General features: G+C 35.3%; 1 protein-coding gene across 2 annotated transcripts in view; it reads left to right on the forward strand.

Moving 5' to 3' along the window:
* TECRL (trans-2,3-enoyl-CoA reductase like) overlaps positions 1-19,713 on the forward strand; it is a 120,233-nt gene that overhangs the window by 53,534 nt on the left and 46,986 nt on the right. For both annotated transcript variants that reach the window (XM_081505996.1, XM_081505910.1), the window contains exons 3-4: positions 12,171-12,215; positions 17,080-17,183. In XM_081505996.1, the coding sequence (XP_081362122.1) occupies positions 12,171-12,215; positions 17,080-17,183 (149 nt within the window). The remainder of the gene's footprint in view (positions 1-12,170; positions 12,216-17,079; positions 17,184-19,713) is intronic.

The following is a 19,713-nucleotide window of genomic DNA, read 5'->3' on the forward strand; positions in this document are numbered from 1 at the left end:
CAACCTAGGGAATATAGCCAGTATTTTATAATAACTAAAAATTGAGTTCAACCCTTAAACTGTGAATAACTGTATTGTATATATTTAACATACATAATACTGTACATCAACTATATGTCAATAAATAATGAATAAGTAAAATAAAAGTCCCAGGTAAACCTTAGAACAATCAAGGAATTGAAGAACAAGAGTGGCTACATATATTAATTTTCCTTTTCCTGCACTTATTGTTTTTATTTTACTCCTCCTCTTTGTCATGATATTTACATGATATTTACATTATGTCATGACTGAAAATACTCAAGAAAAAAAAAATGGTACATTAGAAAGTTAGTAAATTGAGAATTGAGATCCTTAGGTGTTACACAAGATCAGCCATTACATCAAATCAAATTAAATCATTATATTGATTAATTTAGGCCAATAATTTAATCATACTTGGCCCTATTTTTTTATTATTCATATATTGGGTTGGTCAAAAAGTTTCCAGTAACATGTTATGGAACAGCCTATGAGAAATTTATTAACACACAAATATATGATTAGTAGTAGATATATTTCAAAGACATTTACAGTATAGCATGAATAATGTAAAAATGATGAAAAATTATCTTATTATATTTCTATGATGAAAAACTATTTATCAGTTTATTATGCATAAGTATTATGTTTATTATGTTTTCTATGTGTAGCAGTTTATGCTTATTATGCCAATCATTTTTCTTAATTTAATTTACCTTTAATAATGATTAAAAATATATACTATTAGGATAACTGACAAAAGCTAATGCAAAGTTTCTGTTATTCATTTTTTAATAATAATCAATTAATATTTTTTTAAGAAGTGATATGTGGCCTAAAAGTTCTTCAGTCCACCTTCCCACCAAATACAGCTATTTATGCTACATTATCTTCTAAATATTCACATTAACACATGTTTATGAGAGGAAGATCTTTTTTTTGTATAGTGCTTCTGTGTATTCTTGCGACCTCTTCTTAATGTCTTCTGCTTCTGTTAGGTCCATACAATTTCTGTCCTTTATCGAGCCCATCTTTGCATGAAATGTTCTCTTGGTATCTCTAATTTTCTTGAAGAGATCTCTAGTCTTTCCCATTCTGTTGTTTTCCTCTATTTCTTTGCATTAATAGCTGAGGAAGGCAGGCTTTCTTATCTCTCCTTGCTATTCTTTGGAACTCTGCATTCAGATGGGAATATCTTTCCTTTCCTCCTTTGCTTTTCACTTCTCTTCTTTTCCCAGCTCTTTGTAAGGCCTCCTCAGACAGCCATTTTGCTTTTTTGCATTTCTTTTCCATGGGGATAGTCTTGATCCCTGTTTCCTGTACAATGTCACAAACCTCCATCCATAGTTCATCGGGCACTCTGACTATCAGATCTAGTCCATTACATCTATTTGTCACTTCCACTGTATAATCATAAGGGATTTGATTTACGTCATAGCTGAATGGTCGAGTGGTTTTTCCTACTTTATTCAAATTAAGTCTGAATTTGGCAATAAGGAGTTCATGATTTGAGCCACAGTCTGCTCCTGTTCTTGTTCTTGCTGACTGTATAGAGCTTCTCCATCTTTGGCTACAAAGAAGATAATCAATCTGATTTCGGTATTGACCATCTGGTGATGTCCATGTGTAGAGTCTTCTCTTGTGTTGTTGGAAGAGGGTGTTTTCTATGACCAGTGCGTTCTCTTGGAAAAACTCCATTAGCCTTTGCCCTGCTTCATTCTGTACTCCAAGGCCAAATTTGGCTGTTACTCCAGGTGTTTCCTGACTTCTTACCTTTGCACTCCAGTCCCCTATAAGGAAAAGGACGTCTTTTTTGCGTGTTAGTTCTAAAAGGTCTTGTAGGTCTCCATAGAACCATTCAGTTTCAGCTTCTTCAGCAGTAGTGGTTGGGGCATAGACTTGGATTACTGTGATATTTAATAGTTTGCCTTGGAAATGAACAGAGATCATTCTGTCATTTTTGAGATTGCATCCAAGTACTGCATTTTGGACTCTTTTGTTGACCATGATGGCTACTCCATTTCTTCTAAGGGATTCCTGCCCACAGTAGTAGATATAATGGTCATCTGAGTTAAATTCACCCATTCCAGTCCATCTTAGTTTGCTGGTTCCTAGAATGTCAACGTTCACTCTTGCCATCTCTTGTTTGACCAGTTCCAATTTGCCTTGATTCATGGATCTAACATTCTAGATTCCTATGCAATATTGCTCTTTACAGCATCGGACTTTGCTTCTATCATCAGTCACATTCACAGCTGGGTATTGTTTTTGCTTTGGCTCCATCCCATCATTCTTTCTGGAGTTATTTCTCCACTGATCTCCAGTAGCATATTGGGCACCTACCGACCTGGGGAGTTCCTCTTTCAATGTCCTATCTTTTTGCCTTTTCATACTGTTCATGGGGTTCTCAAGGCAAGAATACTGAAGTGGTTTGCGATTCCCTTCTCCAGTGGACCACGTTCTGTCAGACCTCTCCACCATGACCCGACCATCTTGGGTGGCCCCACACGGCATGGCTTAGTTTCATTGAGTTAGACAAGGCTGTGGTTCATGTGATCAGATTGGCTAGTTTTCTGTGATTATAGTTGCAGTGTGTCTGCCCTCTGATGCCCTCTTGCAACACCTACCGTCTTACTTGGGTTTCTCTTACCTTGGACGTGGGTTATCTCTTCACGGCTGCTCCAGCAAAGTGCAGCCGCTGCACCTTACCTTCAACAAGGGGTATCTCCTCACAGCCGCCCCTCCTGACCTTTAATGTGGAGTAGCTCTTCTTGGCCCTCCTGTGCCCACACAACCACCACTCATAGGACATGGGGTAACTCCTCTCGGCCGCCGCCCCCGGCCTCGGGCGTGGGGTAGCTCCTCTCTGGCCTTCGCCCCCAGCCTCTGGCCTGGGGTAGTTCCTCTCGGCCACTGCCCCGGGGCCTCAGCCATGGAGTAGCTCCTCTCAGCCACGCTTCTGCACAGTTCGTCGCAGCCGCCGTGCTTCTGCGCGGTCGTTCGCAGCCAGATAATCAAGATGGTGTGATCACTCACCTAGAGCCAGACAATCTGGAATGTGAAGTCAAGTGGGCCTTAGAAAGCATCACTGTGAACAAAGCTAGTGGAGGTGATGGAATTCCAGTTGAGCTGTTTCAAATCCTGAAAGATGATGCTGTGAATGTGCTGCACGTAATATGCCAACAAATCTGGAAAACTCAGCAGTGGCCACAGGACTGGAAAAAGTCAGTTTTCATTCCAATCTCAAAGAAATGCATTGCCAAAGAATGCTCAAACTACCACACAATTGCACTCATCTCACACGCTAGTAAATTAATGCTCAAAAGCAATACGTGAACCGTGAACTTCCAGATGTTCAAGCTGGTTTTAGAAAAGGCAGAGGAACCAGAGATCAAATTGCCAACATCCGATGGATCATTGAAAAATCAAGAGCCTTCCAGAAAAACATCTGTTTCTGCTTTTTTGACTATACCAAAGCCTTTGACTGTTTGATCACAATAAACTGTGGAAAATTTTGAAAGAGATGGGAATACCAGACCATATGACTTGTCTTTTGAGAAACCTGTATACAGGTCAGGAAACAACAGTTAGAACTGGACATGGAACAACCAACTGGTTCCAAATAGGAAAAGGAGTATGTCAAGGCTGTATATTGTCACCCTGCTTATTTAACTTATATGCAGAGTACATCATGAGAAATGCTGGGCTGGATGAAGCACAAGCTGGAATCAAGATTGCTGGGAGAAATATCAATAACCTCAGATATGCAGATGATACCACCCTTATGGCAGAAAGTGAAGAAGAACTAAAGAGCCTCTTGATGAAAGTGAAAGAGGAGAGTGAAAAAGTTGGCTTAAACCTCAACATTCAGAAAACTAAGATCATGGCATCTGGTCCCATCACTTCATGGGAAATAGATGGCGAAACATGGAAACAGTGTCAGACTTTATTTTTTTGGGCTCCAAAATCACTGCTGATGGTGATTGCAGCCATGAAATTAAAAGACGCTTACCCTTTGAAGGGAAAGTTATGACCAACCTAGATAGCATATTTAAAAGCAGAGACATTACTTTGCCAACAAAGGTCTGTCTAGTTAAGGCTATGGTTTTTCCAGTAGTCATGTGTGGATGTGAGAGTTGGATGCTGAAGAAAGCTTAGTGCTGAAGAATTGATGCTTTTGAACTGTGGTGTTGGAGAAGACTCTTGAGAGTCCCCTAGACTACAAGAAGATCCAACCAGTCCATCCAAAGGAGATCAGTCCTGGGTGTTCATTGGAAGGACTGATGTTGAAGCTGAAACTCCAATACTTTGGCCACCTCACGCGAAGAGTTGACTCATTGGAAAAAACCCTAATGCTAGGAAGGATTGGGGGCAGGTGGAGAAGGGGACGACAGAGGATGAGATGGCTGGATGGCATCACCGACTCGATGGACATGGGTTTGGGTAGACTCTGGGAGTTGGTGATGGACAGGGAGGCCTGGGATGCTGCAATTTATGGGGTCACAAAGAGTTGGACACGACTGAGCGACTGAACTGAACTGAACTGAACTGATGAGATGAAACCAGGGCTTCCCGGGTGGTTCAGTGGTAAAGAACCTGCCTACCAATGCAGCAGATGAAAGAGACATGGGTTCCATCCCTGAGTGGGGAAAATCCCCTGGAGAAGAAAATGGCAACTCCATCCAGTATTCTTGCCTGGGAAATCCCACGGATAGTGGAGTTTGGCAGGCTACAGTCCATGGGGTTGTAAAGAGTCAGACATGACTGAGCACTCATCCATGTATGAGAGGAAAACAGTGGTTAACTACTTTCAGTGAAATTCGACCTTGTACAAATATTCCTTCTTCCAAATAACCCTAAAGGTGTTTTTAATACTTTGTGTTTATTCTATTTAATAATTTTTCAGGATTTAAAAATTACTTTCATTTTCCACTAAATCTTTTTCTTTAGATAAAATGTATACAATGTTTCAGAATTATCGCATGAAAAACAACATTTAAAGATCAGTCATCATGCTTGATGTTTTCTATGTTTTTTCAAAGTGTTGCATGTAGATATATGTTCAAAGTTGAGATATGGTTTCATGGAATTTAAGCACAGCAGACTACTACCATCTCTTTTCTGGAAAATTAAGTTCTTTATTTTACTTTGTGCTTGTAGTTTCTTTAATTTATTTCACATTACACTCATTTTATTTGCTTGCCTTACAAGATTATCCTGAAATGGGATGTCATTTGTAATGCACCTAAAAACTAACTATTGGATTCACAATTTTTTTCAATTACAATTGCAGTTATTTTAGTTCATTTCAGGAAATCATTTTAGATTAAATCAAGTTTGTTTCATGAGTTAAAGATTTTTTTAAATGTTTCTTTCCTATAGGATCTTAATGGCCTTCTAATTATGTTTATTTTAGCATTTGTATTACTAATGTCATTTTCTGTGGTAAGAAAAAATTCCATTGAATGTGAAATACAGTATTCTATGCTCAACAATTTATCACCAAAATCTCAAACATCTTAATCAACTATTGATGATATCCTTCCTTTATTAGTTTTCACACAAGGAATATCATTAAGAGTTTTTGCATTATAATAACTTTAGTGCATATTCCCATTATGCCAGACTTAATCATTACAGGTAGAATTCTGAAACATAAATGTATTTTTTATTAAGGTCCTGTTATTCATCCATTTATGTAACCATTTTTATACACGTTTTTTCTTTTTTAACTTTAAAATTAATCTATATTATATATCTATAATTCTTTTATATATGCATGTATTTTAAAAAGTGAACATGTATAATATAGACACACTTATATTACATATGAACACATTAATTGTATATATAGTTTGCTTTTACAAATGGGTTATTGAAAATAATAATTAGTACACTTTAAATCTATGATGTTACATTTTTTGAGGCTTTACTAACTAAAGGTTATTGATATAGCATATTTATTTTTCTGAGCATTTCAAATATATTTCCTAATAGTCTGTATATATTAATTATCTAGAAAATAGAGTCTCTCTTTGTTTCTTCCTCTCAGTACTTATGATCTCCCAAATTAACTCTGACTGAAACACCTGTATCTAGTGGCACATCACAGTGAACAATCCAGACAAATTCACTTTTATTCTCTGACATGCAGTTCTGGAATTTTAGGAACTGAACTGAGCCACATAGGAACTTGTAAAACATTTTCTTACTTCCACCAAACTTTTCAACAGAGCCAGCCCTGCATTGTTGTTCTTCAGTCACTCAGTCGTGTCCGAAAATTTGTGACCCATGGACTGCAGCATGCCAGACTCCCCTGTCCTTCACAATTTCCCAGACCTTGCTCACACTCATGTAAACTGAGTCGGTGATACCATCTAACCATCTCTTCCTCTGTTATCCTCTTCTCCTGCTTTCAGTCTTTCCCAGCATCAGGATCTTTTCTAATGAGTCAGCTCTTTGCATCAGGTGGCCTAAGTATTGGAGCTTCAGCATCAGTCCTTCCAATGAATATTCAGGATTGATTTCTTTTAGGATTGACTGGTTTGATCTCCTTGCAGTCCAAGAGACTCTCAAGAGTCTTCTCCAACACCACAGTTCAAAAGTATCAGTACTTTGGCGCTCAATCTTTCTTATCATCCAACTCTCACATCCATACATGACTACCAGAAAAACCATAGCCTTGACTAGATGGAACTCTGTCGGCAAAGTAATGTTTCTGGTTTTTAGTATGCTGTCTAGGTTGATCATAGCTTTTCTTCCAAGGAGCAATCGTCTTTTAATTTCATGGCTGAAGTCACATCTGCAGTGATTTTGGAGCCCAAGGAGATAATATCTGTCACAGTTGCCATTGTTTTCTATCTATTTGCCATGAAGTGATGGGACCACTTGCCATGATCTTCGTTTTTTGAATGTTGAGTTTTTAAGCCAGCTTTTTCACTCTCCTCTTTCATCCTCATCAAGAAGCTCTTTAGTTCCTCTTTGCTTTCTGCCATAAGGATGGTGTCATATGCATATCTGAGGTTACTAATGTCACTGATGCCAGCCCTGCATAGTATACTTTTAAGAACAGAATTCTTTCTTTCTACTCTTCATCCTATCTCAACACAGCAGTCACAAAGCACCCAAGATGTAGACAACAAAAATTGATCACCGCTTTTTTTCCCCCAAATGTTCTTCATGGTCCACCAGGAATATTTCACCACATTAATGAAGTGGTTTCTTTAATTATTCCTTAACTGTTCTCAAAATGTATCCCTCCTAATGTGTGTGCTCAGTCGTTCAATAATGTCTAACTCTTTGCAGTCCCATGAACAGTAGCCCACCAAGCTCCTTTTTTCATGGACTTTTCCAGGTTAGAATATTGGAGCAGGTTGCTCTTCCCTACCACTGGAGATCTTTCTGACCCAGGGATCAAACTCATGTCTCTTTTGTCTCCTGCATTGGCAGGCAGAATCTTTACCACTAGTGTCACCTGGGAAGCCCTCTCCTTCCTAGTTGGATTAGTGATCAAATAAAAAGATTACAGGTTAGGTGGCAGGTTTACCAAGTCTTAAGCATGGGAGTCAAGTTTTAGGTCATGAAGGATACTATTATTTTTGAAAAATTCCTTCAGTGTTTTTTTTTTCTAAATTTTTCCTCTTTCAGTATTAATATGAATATAGGTTTCAGTTTGTATTCAATACCATCTGTAATCAAGATCTATGAAAAATAATTTTAATACCTTATAAACTATACTACATTAAATAATTTAACCTATGCAAGCTTTAGTCTGTACAATCTAACTATTAATACTAACTGACTGTAAGTTTTCAGTCCCTGGGATTGCAAAGAGTTGGACATGACTGAGTGCCTAACACTTCTCGCTTCTCATAAACACAAAGGCAGAACACATGCCATCAGTGACTCAATAATGAAATATTTCTGACTTTCATTATTGACAAAAAAGTCTATTGCTGACTTTTATTATTTCTAGAATTGAATATCTGGAAACATGAATTTAAGTATTTAAGTTAAAATTTATACTGCTGATCAACATTCTATAAGAAGAATTTTAATCATATTAGATGGATGTGAATGTAATTGTGGTTTTGGACTGTGAATTTTAAATCATCATAACTAAGCTCAAACACACCTATATTAATCAAAGTATTAATAGGAACCATCACAATCAAAACATTTTTGCCAACAAGAAATAAGTTTATTCCTGTAGCATGCTTTGGGATTCCTGTCCATGCTTTGGGATTCAGTGAACTCTTGGGAAGCATTTTCTGCCTCCTGCTGGTGGTGGAAGTGTTTTCTCTGCAAAAAATTGTCAAGATACTTGAAGAAGTGGTTGGTGAGAGATCAGGTGAATTTGACAGATGAGGCAAAACTCTGTAGCCCAATTTTTTCAACTTTTGAAGCATTGGTTGTGTGACCTGAGGTTGGGCATTGTAATGGGGAAGAATTGGGTCCTTTCTGGTGAAGTGCTGGCTGCATGGATTACAGTTTTCTGTGCATCTCATCGATTTGCTGAGCCTACTTCTCAGATATAATGGTTTTGCCAGGATTCAGAAAGCTGTAGTGGATCAGACCAGCAGCAGACCACCAAAGAGTGATTATGACCTTTTTTTTTTTTTTTTGGTGCAAGTCTGGCTTTTGGTGTATTTTGGAGCTTCTTCTCAGTCTAACCAGTGAGCTGGTCATCGCCAGTCGTATCCACTTTTTGTTGCATGTCACAAATCAATCAAGAAAATTTTCCTTGTTGTTGCTTAGAGTAAGAGAAGTTGACACTTCAAAATGACAATTGTTTTGATTTTCAGTCAGCTCACAAGGAACCCACTTATCAGGCTGTTTCACCTGTTCAAATGTTGAATGACTGTAAAGTGGTTGACATTGAGTTCTTAGGCAACTTCTCATGTAGCTGTAAAAGGATCAGCTTGATGATTGCTCTCAAATGGTCATTGTCAACTTCCAATGGCTAGCCACTGTGCTCATCTTCAAGGCTCTTACCTCCTTTGTAAAACGTCTTGCATATTTTAGATGACTGAAATACGATATAATTTATACTATTACCCTGTTTCTTAATCTTTTAAAATTTAAGAACAAACCTTTTTGAAGGAAAAAAAGTATTCAAACCATTTAAATCTGTTTTATCTTACAGAATTTAATTCAACCACTAATGTGAATTTTTGTGCAAAACCTCTATAATAGAGAGCTTTAGAAAAAATATTTTATTTATTTTAAAATAAAATGCAGTTATACATATATATATACACACACACACACACACCCATAGTTGTCATTTTAGTCACCAACTTTTTTGACTATGATTCATAATAAAGAATGTACAGCAGTCACACAAAAACAAAAATATATCTATAAAATTTAAGCTATTGAAACAAAACTTCCAAGAAACAATACTGAACCTATCTAGAAATTATCTTAATATGTTGCAACCAGTGCCATGACAACCCATTTCTACTTTATTCTACTCTATTCTAGCCCTTTATATAGTGCTGATAATAACACTAATTCTATCTTTAAACATATTATGGTCACAATCGGCAATTCAGAAAAACCTATTTTAGTAAAATAAACATATTTGAATCACATGCAGACACTACTTATTTGGGATGCTATTTCATAGTTTATGAACTCTTCCAGTTATGAAGGATAGAACTCTAAGTCATGGTAGAATATAATAGAAGTTATACAAGTCGAGTTCAACATCTTAGATAATTTAAGATACTAGTAGATGCCTTAGAGCTACTACATAGTCATAATTCAGCTGTGAGCCAGCTGCCCAAGTTCAATGTACTCAGTATTATAATCTTCAGGACTACTCACACATGCTAAAATTCGTTATGCAATGCATGTCCTTTATCCTTTATAAACTATTTTTCCTGATGTTTTTCCAGCCTATTCCATCTAACCTCAACAAGCATAGAGCATATCAGAAAAAGTATGTTTTGCTCTTTGAAAACATGATTGAAACTAATCTAAAGGTTTACATAACAGTAATAACTCTGTTTCTCTGGGACACAGTGTTCAAAGATCACAAACTTTAAATGCCATGCTTATTTCATAAGTAGATTTATAGTTTATTCTTATTGAGAGTGTTGAAAGGAAATGGTTTTCCTTGAAGGCATTAACAGCTTCTAAATTATCTGATTGATCATTGTGGATACAGCCAGTATTGACTTAACTAGGTCACAGATAGATCTATTTGCCTAGAATGATTGAATTAATTTTGCTTTAGCATTTCCCACCATTAAAAAGATGCTATAAATGTGAAAAAAGTGAAGTGAAATTCACTCAGTCATGTCTGACTCTTCGCAAACCCATGGACTGTAGCCTGCCAGGCTCCTCTATGCATTGAATATTCCAGGCAAGAATATTAGAATTGGTAGCCATTTCCTTCTCCAGGGGATCTTTCCAAACCAGGGATCAAATCTAGGTCTCCTGCATTGCAGGCAGATTCTTTACCATCTGAGCCACCAAGGAAGCCCGAAGATCTCATAAAGTGCTCTTGAAAATAATGTCTTATATGAATATTACTAAAATGGACTGAACTTGACAACATGTATAGTCATAGGTGGTCAATGACTATTTGTCGAATATAAGTGGATTTTCACAAGTTTTATATTTTCTTTTATATCCATAATTGCAAACTCACTTTAAACTGTAGATATCTCTTTGCATTTGTTTACATCATACTTCTTTGGCAGCAGCTTTTCAGTATGATTAATAAATATAACTATTTAAAAATGATTTTCAACAAATAATTTTAGCATATATTTCAGAACAATAAATGGCTATATAAATAAAACAATTAGTAAATACAAAAAAAAAAGTGTCTTTACCTGAATGTTTTCTAATTAAAAAAAATCAAATGTCAAGTTAAATGTTTGTGTATTCCTCATCTGCCACACTATTATTAAATTTTGTGTAGATGTAATCCTAATAAACTTCAACTTCTGATTACAAGTTTGACTTATGAGTTATTTATTCATAAGAACTTGCATGTGTAAGTTGCGGGAATTTTTGTAGCAAATTTAGAAAGAATTGACTGCAATTCACAGTTATGACTGCAATTCAGTTGTGTTACATTATCATTACTCTTACTGACAATTTAGAAAGTAATGTTTTGAAAATGAAATAACAATTGTGTAATTTTCTTTTGACAATACTCTTAAATTATTATTTATGAATTGAATTTGCTTAAAATTGTACCTCAAAGTTAAGAATTAAATTTTCAATAGAGCCTTTAAAGTAATAATAAAGAATTCATTTTAAGAGAAAATAGTAATATGCTGATAATTGTGAATCAACTTTTTTATTATGGCAGTGTGTAATAAAGGTGTTTTGATTTTCCTAATCATATAGAAATTTTAGTATTCTATTTATTACTAATAGTAGTATATGTAGAAAACATTAAAGTGATATTTCTGCTATAATTAATTTACTCATAATACTAAAAGTCAATAGGACATACTATTCTGATAGAGTGGCTTATTCCTGATAGGGAAACTAACTCACTTCCACATATTAATTTTAAATAAATTTTGAATGAGGTCAAAGTTCTACAGTTTTAAATGAAGCTACCTAAGACTTTTTTTTTTTTTGAAGAATAATTTTCAAATTGCACAAGCTATACATAGGTCAGCTTCCCTTATAGCTCAGTCAGTAAAGAATCTACCTGCAATGCAGGAGACCTGAGTTCAATTCCTGGGTCGGGAAGATCCCCTGGAGAAGAAATGGCAACCCACTCCAGTATGCTTGCCTGGGAGATCCCATGGACAGAGGAGCCTGGCAGGCTACAGCCCATGGGGTCACAAAAGTTGGACATGATTTAGCGAATAAACCACCACCATACATAGGTCACTTATTTTAGTACATGTCCACAAATTGAATTCATCTGTATAACAAGTTTCTAGACCAAAAAGCAGAAAATCACCATGCCTAAAGAACCCGCCCATCATGCTTTCTTCCAGAATTATCCATAGTGCTTACCCTGTAAAGGATAACTACTATCTCCATTTCTAACACTTGATAATCATTTTTATTCACCTCCTGAGATCTAATCAGTCTTCTAATGGAAAATATTGCTTTTAAAATATGTTTACACCTGTGCTTACAATTAAATGTCATTTTTCATTGAATAGGTCCACAGTGGTATCCTTCTCGAGTAGGCCTGCAGCTAGAATGTGGTAAGAAATAATTTCACTCATCTATTTAATTTAGAATCCCTTTTCTGTCATCGATAGGCAATATTTATTTATCGCTTACCAAAGAGCAGGTATTATAATACATACTTTAAATATATTGTTTTATTTGAGCCTCCCCAAAAGCTAGTGTTCCACGTTTATGATAGAGGAATTTTTGTCTCACAGAAATAAATTTCATACATTCACTGTCATTGTGTATTGAAGGAAGATTCTGAACCAACATCTTTCTGTCTCGAAAGCTTTTTCTGCTATATCCCCTCAGTCTGCTGCCTCCTAATAAAGTCTCAGGGATATAGCTCAGTTCTCCTTCCCTTTTTTCCTATTCAAAAGCAGAATAAGGAAGGTAAGGAGGAACAGAATTGATGAATTATAGGGAGAAGTATTGTTTCCATTAATAATCCTCAAGTGTTTCAAAATTTTAAACCTTATTCTCTGGTTATAAAATTTAAACATTTTATGCTAAAAATACACAAAAGTGAGTCCTTCTAAGAATAATTGTCATTGACATCACATCACTTGACCTTACATTTGAACTTGTTAAATGAAAGCTCTGGGTAGATTGGAAATTTCTGAGGAATATTCAGTTCAGGTCCATGGTGATAAATCTACAAGAGGTATCTTTTAAGAAACTTCAATCTTTAAATTTTTCTACACAATCCTGACCTGCATTGTATTTTTCTGGTACTTTGCTAATATTCAGGCTCTTATTTCTTAGATATCATATTTACTTAAGGACAAATGATGATTTCTCTAAGATGTTTTGTTGTTTTCATTGCTATCTTAAATATTCCAACTTTTTCTGAGATGTCTATTTTGAAAACATAGCTATCCAGAATATTTTTATAAATCACAGTTTCTTGAGGTCTCACATTTTTCTAAACTCAAGTGTTCAAAGACAAACTCTCATCTAGCTAGAGTTTTAAAGAGAAGAATCATTGTCTTGTTTCTTTTTGCTTCCATGGGGCATATGTGCCTTTCAACACATGGATGCTGAAATAACATAAAATGAAATAATGGTATTGTTTTCTGAAGTTGATTCTTATATAAATAAATAAAAACTGAGAATACCACAAGCATCAATGTCAGATGTAATTTCAATTTGAAGGACATTATAAAGGACTGGGGAATTTCTGTTACTTCAACCTTTCTGCTGAATGTGACATTTTATTTCCCTTTACTCATATACCTGGTTGGGTGTACCAGTGTGTGATGTGAATAAAGTATAACCCTCCAAGTGTTCTTTGATAAGAATGTGATGAAATATTTGAAAAAAAGAATCTATGAATTTAGTAATATAAGCAGGATATGGTACAAAGGTTATTTGGAATAACACATAATTTAAAACCTACCTTTCTACTTATATTCAGAGTCTTCTTTTGTAAAGTGAGCTAATAAAGAATCTAACTTATGGTTTGTGTGTGTGTGTGTGTGTGTGTGCGCGCTTTTTGCAGGTTGTGGCGAGTGTGTAAGTAAGATTGTTTATAAAGTATTATAATGATTTGTGCATGGTTAATACCTCATTAAACATAGTTGTAACTATTAATATTAAGGAAAAAAAAAACAACACCAAAACAAAGCAAGGCATGAATATTACATATTTGCTGCCAGAGTATCTTTGCCAGAATGAGTGCACTATGAGTAATGACATCATGTGATTTTAGAGTCTTTTACAGTTTCTGTACACAAAAGCCTGCTAAAGCACAAATAAAAGAACAAGCAATTTATTTTTATGGGAAAATATCGCCAACATTTTTTTGGCTCAGGATTTCTGCTTAGCTGGGCTGGGCTGGGCCTTGCTTGGCTAGTTTCACTCAAACAGCTAAGGTCAGCTGGTGGATTGCTGAAGACTGGCCAGAATAACCATGGCTGTAGCCACTCCTCTCTGCTCTATATGGTCTCATGCTTCATTAGAAAGCTCTAGCCTTGTTGCCACAGTGGAATCAGAAATGCAAATAAATAAGCACAAGCACTCAAGAATTCATGAAGCCCAGGCTTAGAACTGGCTTATGATCCCTTTTTCCACATTCTATTTGTCAGAGCAAGATACTAGGCTACCCTATATTCAAGGGGTGGGGAAACAGACACCAACTCTTAATGGAAGGGACTAAAAGTCATATTGTGAGTGATGCTGACATGGTAATGGTGAATAATTGCAGCCATCGTTGCAATAATTCTGTCATACACACTGGTAACTAAAATGTATTCTCTCATTACTTTGATTAACATAATTTATAATGTCCTGGGAGTATGGGGTTAAAGTTCTATTTCTTAGAAACATTAGATTTGTTCAATAGAAGGTTTAAGCATATGTAGAGTTGGTCCTTCCCTTCCCATCCTTGATTCCAACCATCCACATACCCTTTATACAATCTTCTAGGGTTAGAAGTATGCACCTCAGCTTTTGGCCCATTCTTGAGAGAAAATATCCCCCAGTGATATATTACTTGAGCAAATTTAGGCAGAAAAGTCAGGGGCCTTAAGTGGCCAAACTGTGATATAAATGGCATGGGCTCTATTAGGTGCATTCTCTTGGTCCTACATATTCCTCTCCCATTGGAAAAGGACATACATATAGAATGCCAAGGAAAGGGGTTCCTGATCACTGTATCTAAGGGTAATATGATTAATGATATGTCTGGATTCTCTCACATTGTTTCATCCAAATACTATATTGATTTTCCATATTTTAAAATTAAAATATCAATATCCTGGTCTTTGATGTCAGCAAAGGGGATAGAACAGTGGGAAACTATGATGGCAATTGGTGCGTGTTGGAAAGAAGTTTTCAGCAGTCCTTATCAATATTTCTTGCTGTTATGAGTGACTGTCACAATGACATTCTGATCAGGTGGATATCAATGTCTTGAACCTTGAACCATGTTGCATCGATGTGCAACAAATTATCACAAACTTAGCAGCTTAAAACAGCAATCATTTATTAGCTCAAAGATACAATATGGCTGGATTCTCTACTCAAAGTATCCACAAGTTTAGAATAAGGTATCTGCTACACTGAATTCTCATCTAGACATTTGAGAAAATCTACTTCCACCTTCAGTCTTGTTGGCAGAAGCCACCTTTTAGCTTTATGACAGAGATCCCTATTTCCTTAATGGCTATTAGTCCCTAGAGGTCACTTCAATTATTTGCCATGTAGCCCTCTCCATTTTTAAACCGACAATAGTATAGTGACTCTTCCCAGTATACTGAATCTTGGTATTCCTATTTCTGACTCCATTCAGATTTAAAGAATTTGTTATTAACTCTGGCCCACAGAGATGACCTCTTTTGAAGCCATATATCATAAATTAATCAAGGAAGTCATAGCTTACTATATTCATGTTGGATTTATCAAAATTAATATATAACAATTGCCGATTTTCATCTTATACAAAATACCTGTAAGCCTAATTATAAATATAAATATTTTGAAAATCACCTGGTAGTCAAAATTTAATATCTTGCTCTTTCTTTCAATAATAAAGGATGAAATGAAATTTGTACATGACTAGAGTTAATATAATTCATAAATAGATTAGCATAAAGTATAATATAAATAAAAACAATAACATTAATATCATTGTACTGTGAGATGCATCTATGCTAGTATACATAGCTCTAATCTACTCATTTTTCTTTCTGTATAATATACTTTTGTTTGAATAAAACAAATTATATTTATCCATATCTCATTTATGAATACTGATGATTTTTACAATGTTTTGCTACTACAAACATTACTAATAAAGACATCTTTGTACATATCTTTCAGTACACAATGGCAAACTTATCTAGTGTTCATTTTTAAGAACAGAATATTTCTCTCACACACTTTCCAACATCACTTCTGTTTCCTCCTATTTCATGAGAAATTCCTTCTCAATAATCTTTGCTGTATGTTTGTCTTCTGACTTTAAAAGCCTGGAGTGCTAGATAGCTCAGTCTCAGTTTGTATCCCTTCATTTCAAACTGAATGCATAAATAATCTCACCATGCCCCATGGCTTTAACTGTTAATGACTTTGAAAATATCTTCAGACACAGCCACCCAACTGCCTACTTGACAGCTCCCAATTGAAGGCCTAATAGATATCTCACACTAAATGCACCCTAACTGAAATTTTCCACTTTCACCCCAAAATCTGTTCTTTCCTCACTCTTCTTTTTGTCAGTTAATGAGATTACAATGCAATTAAGTGCTCAGGACAAAAAATTACCTCAGCTTGTATCTCACAGGTTAAACTTGCTCTAAGTTCAAACTTTTTGGGGTTGATGAATTTTTAACATCTCTACCAGCGCCATCTTAATCCAAATAAGCCTCATACCCTGGTTGGTGAATTCTGACTTTCTCCTAAGTAATCTTGCTTCCTTTTCTTCCCAGTTAACATACAGCAACCATAATGATCTTTTCGAAAAGTCAATCACCCCCATCCCCAGGTGCTTTGTGATGACTTTTAAAATTCTACAGCAACTAATTCATCTTACAGTAAAATCATCTATAGAACAGTTGACATGTATTTTTACTGACACACAAAGTTATACTTCAAAATATACTTTATCATATTTGATTATGATATTTAATATTACATGTTTCTCAGAACACAATAGTAGCTAGTGGTAATCTGTACTTTGTTTAAATAGCATTAGAAAACCACTGTGTATTTGAAAATTTGCCAGATACATTTTATAAAATCAGTTTATCCATATGCTGTCTTACTTTAAAGATTTACTATAAATTGTGATTTCTATATAAAATTTATCCTTAGCTTTCACTTGTTTCACGTTAAAAATATTTATCACTTTTTGCCTCAAAATTGTATTAAAATAGTATTTCCTTATTGTTTAAGGCGGGCCCTTTCTGAAGGACAACTTAACCATTCAAAGTGTTGCAGCTTCCTCCATTGTCACACTCTATTTTACAGACCTAGGTCAACAAGTCAGTTGGACTACAGTAAGTATCGATTTGAAATGCAATATAGATGTCCCACATTTTGATGTGAATAATTTGTTGAGAGAGGATATTTTCTGTCAAATAAATTCATAGTGAAACAAAATATTATACTAAAGGTATTTTAAATTTTCCATTGTTACTATGATCAGTGGCGAAATTTTCATTCAAGAACTGGAGAAATGGGAAAAAAAAATGCTTGAAAGAAGAAAGATAATTATTTTCTAAATGTCAATCTATCTCATGACTGATGGCTTCATTTCTATTTTCCCTGTGCCTGTCAGTTACTCGGTATTTCTTCAACTTTTCCTTCTAAGAGCCTCAGTGTAATGAAGACACATTTGTCACTGAAAGAGGGGAGATAGAATATTCAATAAAAAAATGTCCCAAGGCAGTGGAGAGGACATTTTAAAAACTGACAGTGAAGAAATAAGACTTATTTGAGTTGTAGGGGTTGTAGTGTTCTTTCAACTTTCTTGAAGGAGGTACTTTCAAGGCGGTGGCAACTGAATCCAATAGCATTAGAAGAATGAAGACCAGATTAAAACAAAGGAGAACTAGGAAACAGAAAATACTTGATACTACTTCACAAGTAATGAAGAACTGATGAGTAATGAATGGATAGATGGGATATCTTCAGTAGCAAGAAGCTATTTAGTGACAGGAAGTGAAGAAGTTAATCTGATGAATAACTTTGACACTGATGTACAAAAACTAGTGCAATCATTCATTTTTCAATTAAATTTAATCTATTTTCTTTATATTATTCAGACTTTTTATGTTTTTTCTGATTACATTCTATTTCATATTTGTGATGTGAGTACTTTTAATATTTTCTATTCAAAATGGCTTTCTTTGGCCAGCATAGTGTTTTGAGTTTTCCCTGTATAGTTAAACAATCAATTTTTAAAATTATTAAAGACATAGGATAATTTATACATTGTTATTTAAGTCTCAAAATGAGAAATTCAAGTTTACATTCATTAATCAAAATGTCACATGCTTAAATTTTCCACCAATTTTTCCCGTATTATCTTCTTGTATTTAGATAATTACTTTTAGTGTGCTTGGCTAAATGGTTGCTCTAGTTTCCAAGATTTATTGAGCCTTTGAGTACTAATTTGTTGCATTAAAAAAATAAATAAAACTAAGTTTAGAGTTATTTGGCCACCTGATGTGAAGAAATGACTCATTGGAAAAGACCCTGATGTTAGGAAAGATGGAGGGCAGGAGGAGAAGGAGACAGCAGAGGATGAGATGGTTGGATGGCATCACCAACTTGATGTTGGTGATGGACAGAGAAACCTGGCATGCTGCAGTCCATGGGGTCGCAAAGAGTCACACATGACTGAGCGACTGAACTGAACTAAACTGAAGTTTAGAGTATTCTGAATCTTTGTGAAGTATATCATAATGTTTACAAAAAAGCTACTAACACATGCATTATGTAACAAAGGGTTTAGAATTTAAAAGTGATATCTACAGACCCTTGCTAAAAGAGATTTTAGACAAGCAGATTTTGATCTTCAAAGGTTAAAATAATCAAAGAATCTTTGCCTACATTTATGATGAATAAGGAATTCTATCTACAGAAGCTGTGTCAGAGTGTGTGGCAACAACTGTGATTCATGATAAATTTCAGCTGCATCACTGGGATAAGCACTGAGGAAAAAAGTGCTAAGGTGGAATTCTGTTTCTATTGTGTTAGAAAATTATAGCTTATCTGAGAGGAAAGTCATTTAGGTGACAAAGAGAAATATGAAAACAGGCTGGATATTTTTAAATCAACCCTATGGTTCACACTTTTTTGCTCCAAATGAGTCAGTTCTATTAAATGCTAAAAATATACACATTACATTGTAATCACACCCACTTTATATCAACTAAATTGCACAATAAAAGCAATATTTTACCACAATTAACATTCTTTCACATTTATAAAATATTAAAATTCACTCCTATAATAAAAGCATTGTTAAAAGTTTTCTTTTTTTGTGAGAAACAATCTCTTTAATTTAGCAAGGTCAAAATTAGTAATTTAATAATATTTTTCAGGAAGCAAGAGTTTGCTGCAGAATGTTGAGAAAATTCTTGTCTCGTGGAACTTAGGATAAATTTGAACACTTAAGATAAATAATGTTATAAATTAATATAATTATAATAAAAGTAATTCCCATCATGCAAATCCTATTAACTAAATATCACATTCAGTTTTCATCATTTTTATCTCCATTCATGTGTCTGTACATGCTGTGCGTAGTCGCTCAGTTGTGTCCGATCCAATGGACTGTAGCCTGCCAGGCTCTTCTGTCCATGGGGATTCTCCAGCCAAGAATACTGGAGTGGGTTGCCATGCCTTCCTCCAGGGGATCTTCCCAACCCAGGGATAAAACCCAGGTCTCCTGTATTGCAGACAGATTTTTTTCTCTCTGATCCACCAGGAAAGCATGTGTACGTATAGTCCTATGCAAATTAAGGACTTCCCTCATAGCTCAGTCGGTTAAGAATCTACCTGCAATGCAGGAGACCCAGG

This window comes from Giraffa tippelskirchi, chromosome 1, assembly GCF_054371585.1.
Source record: "Giraffa tippelskirchi isolate mGirTip1 chromosome 1, T2T-mGirTip1v1.2.pri, whole genome shotgun sequence".
NCBI lineage: Eukaryota > Metazoa > Chordata > Mammalia > Artiodactyla > Giraffidae > Giraffa > Giraffa tippelskirchi.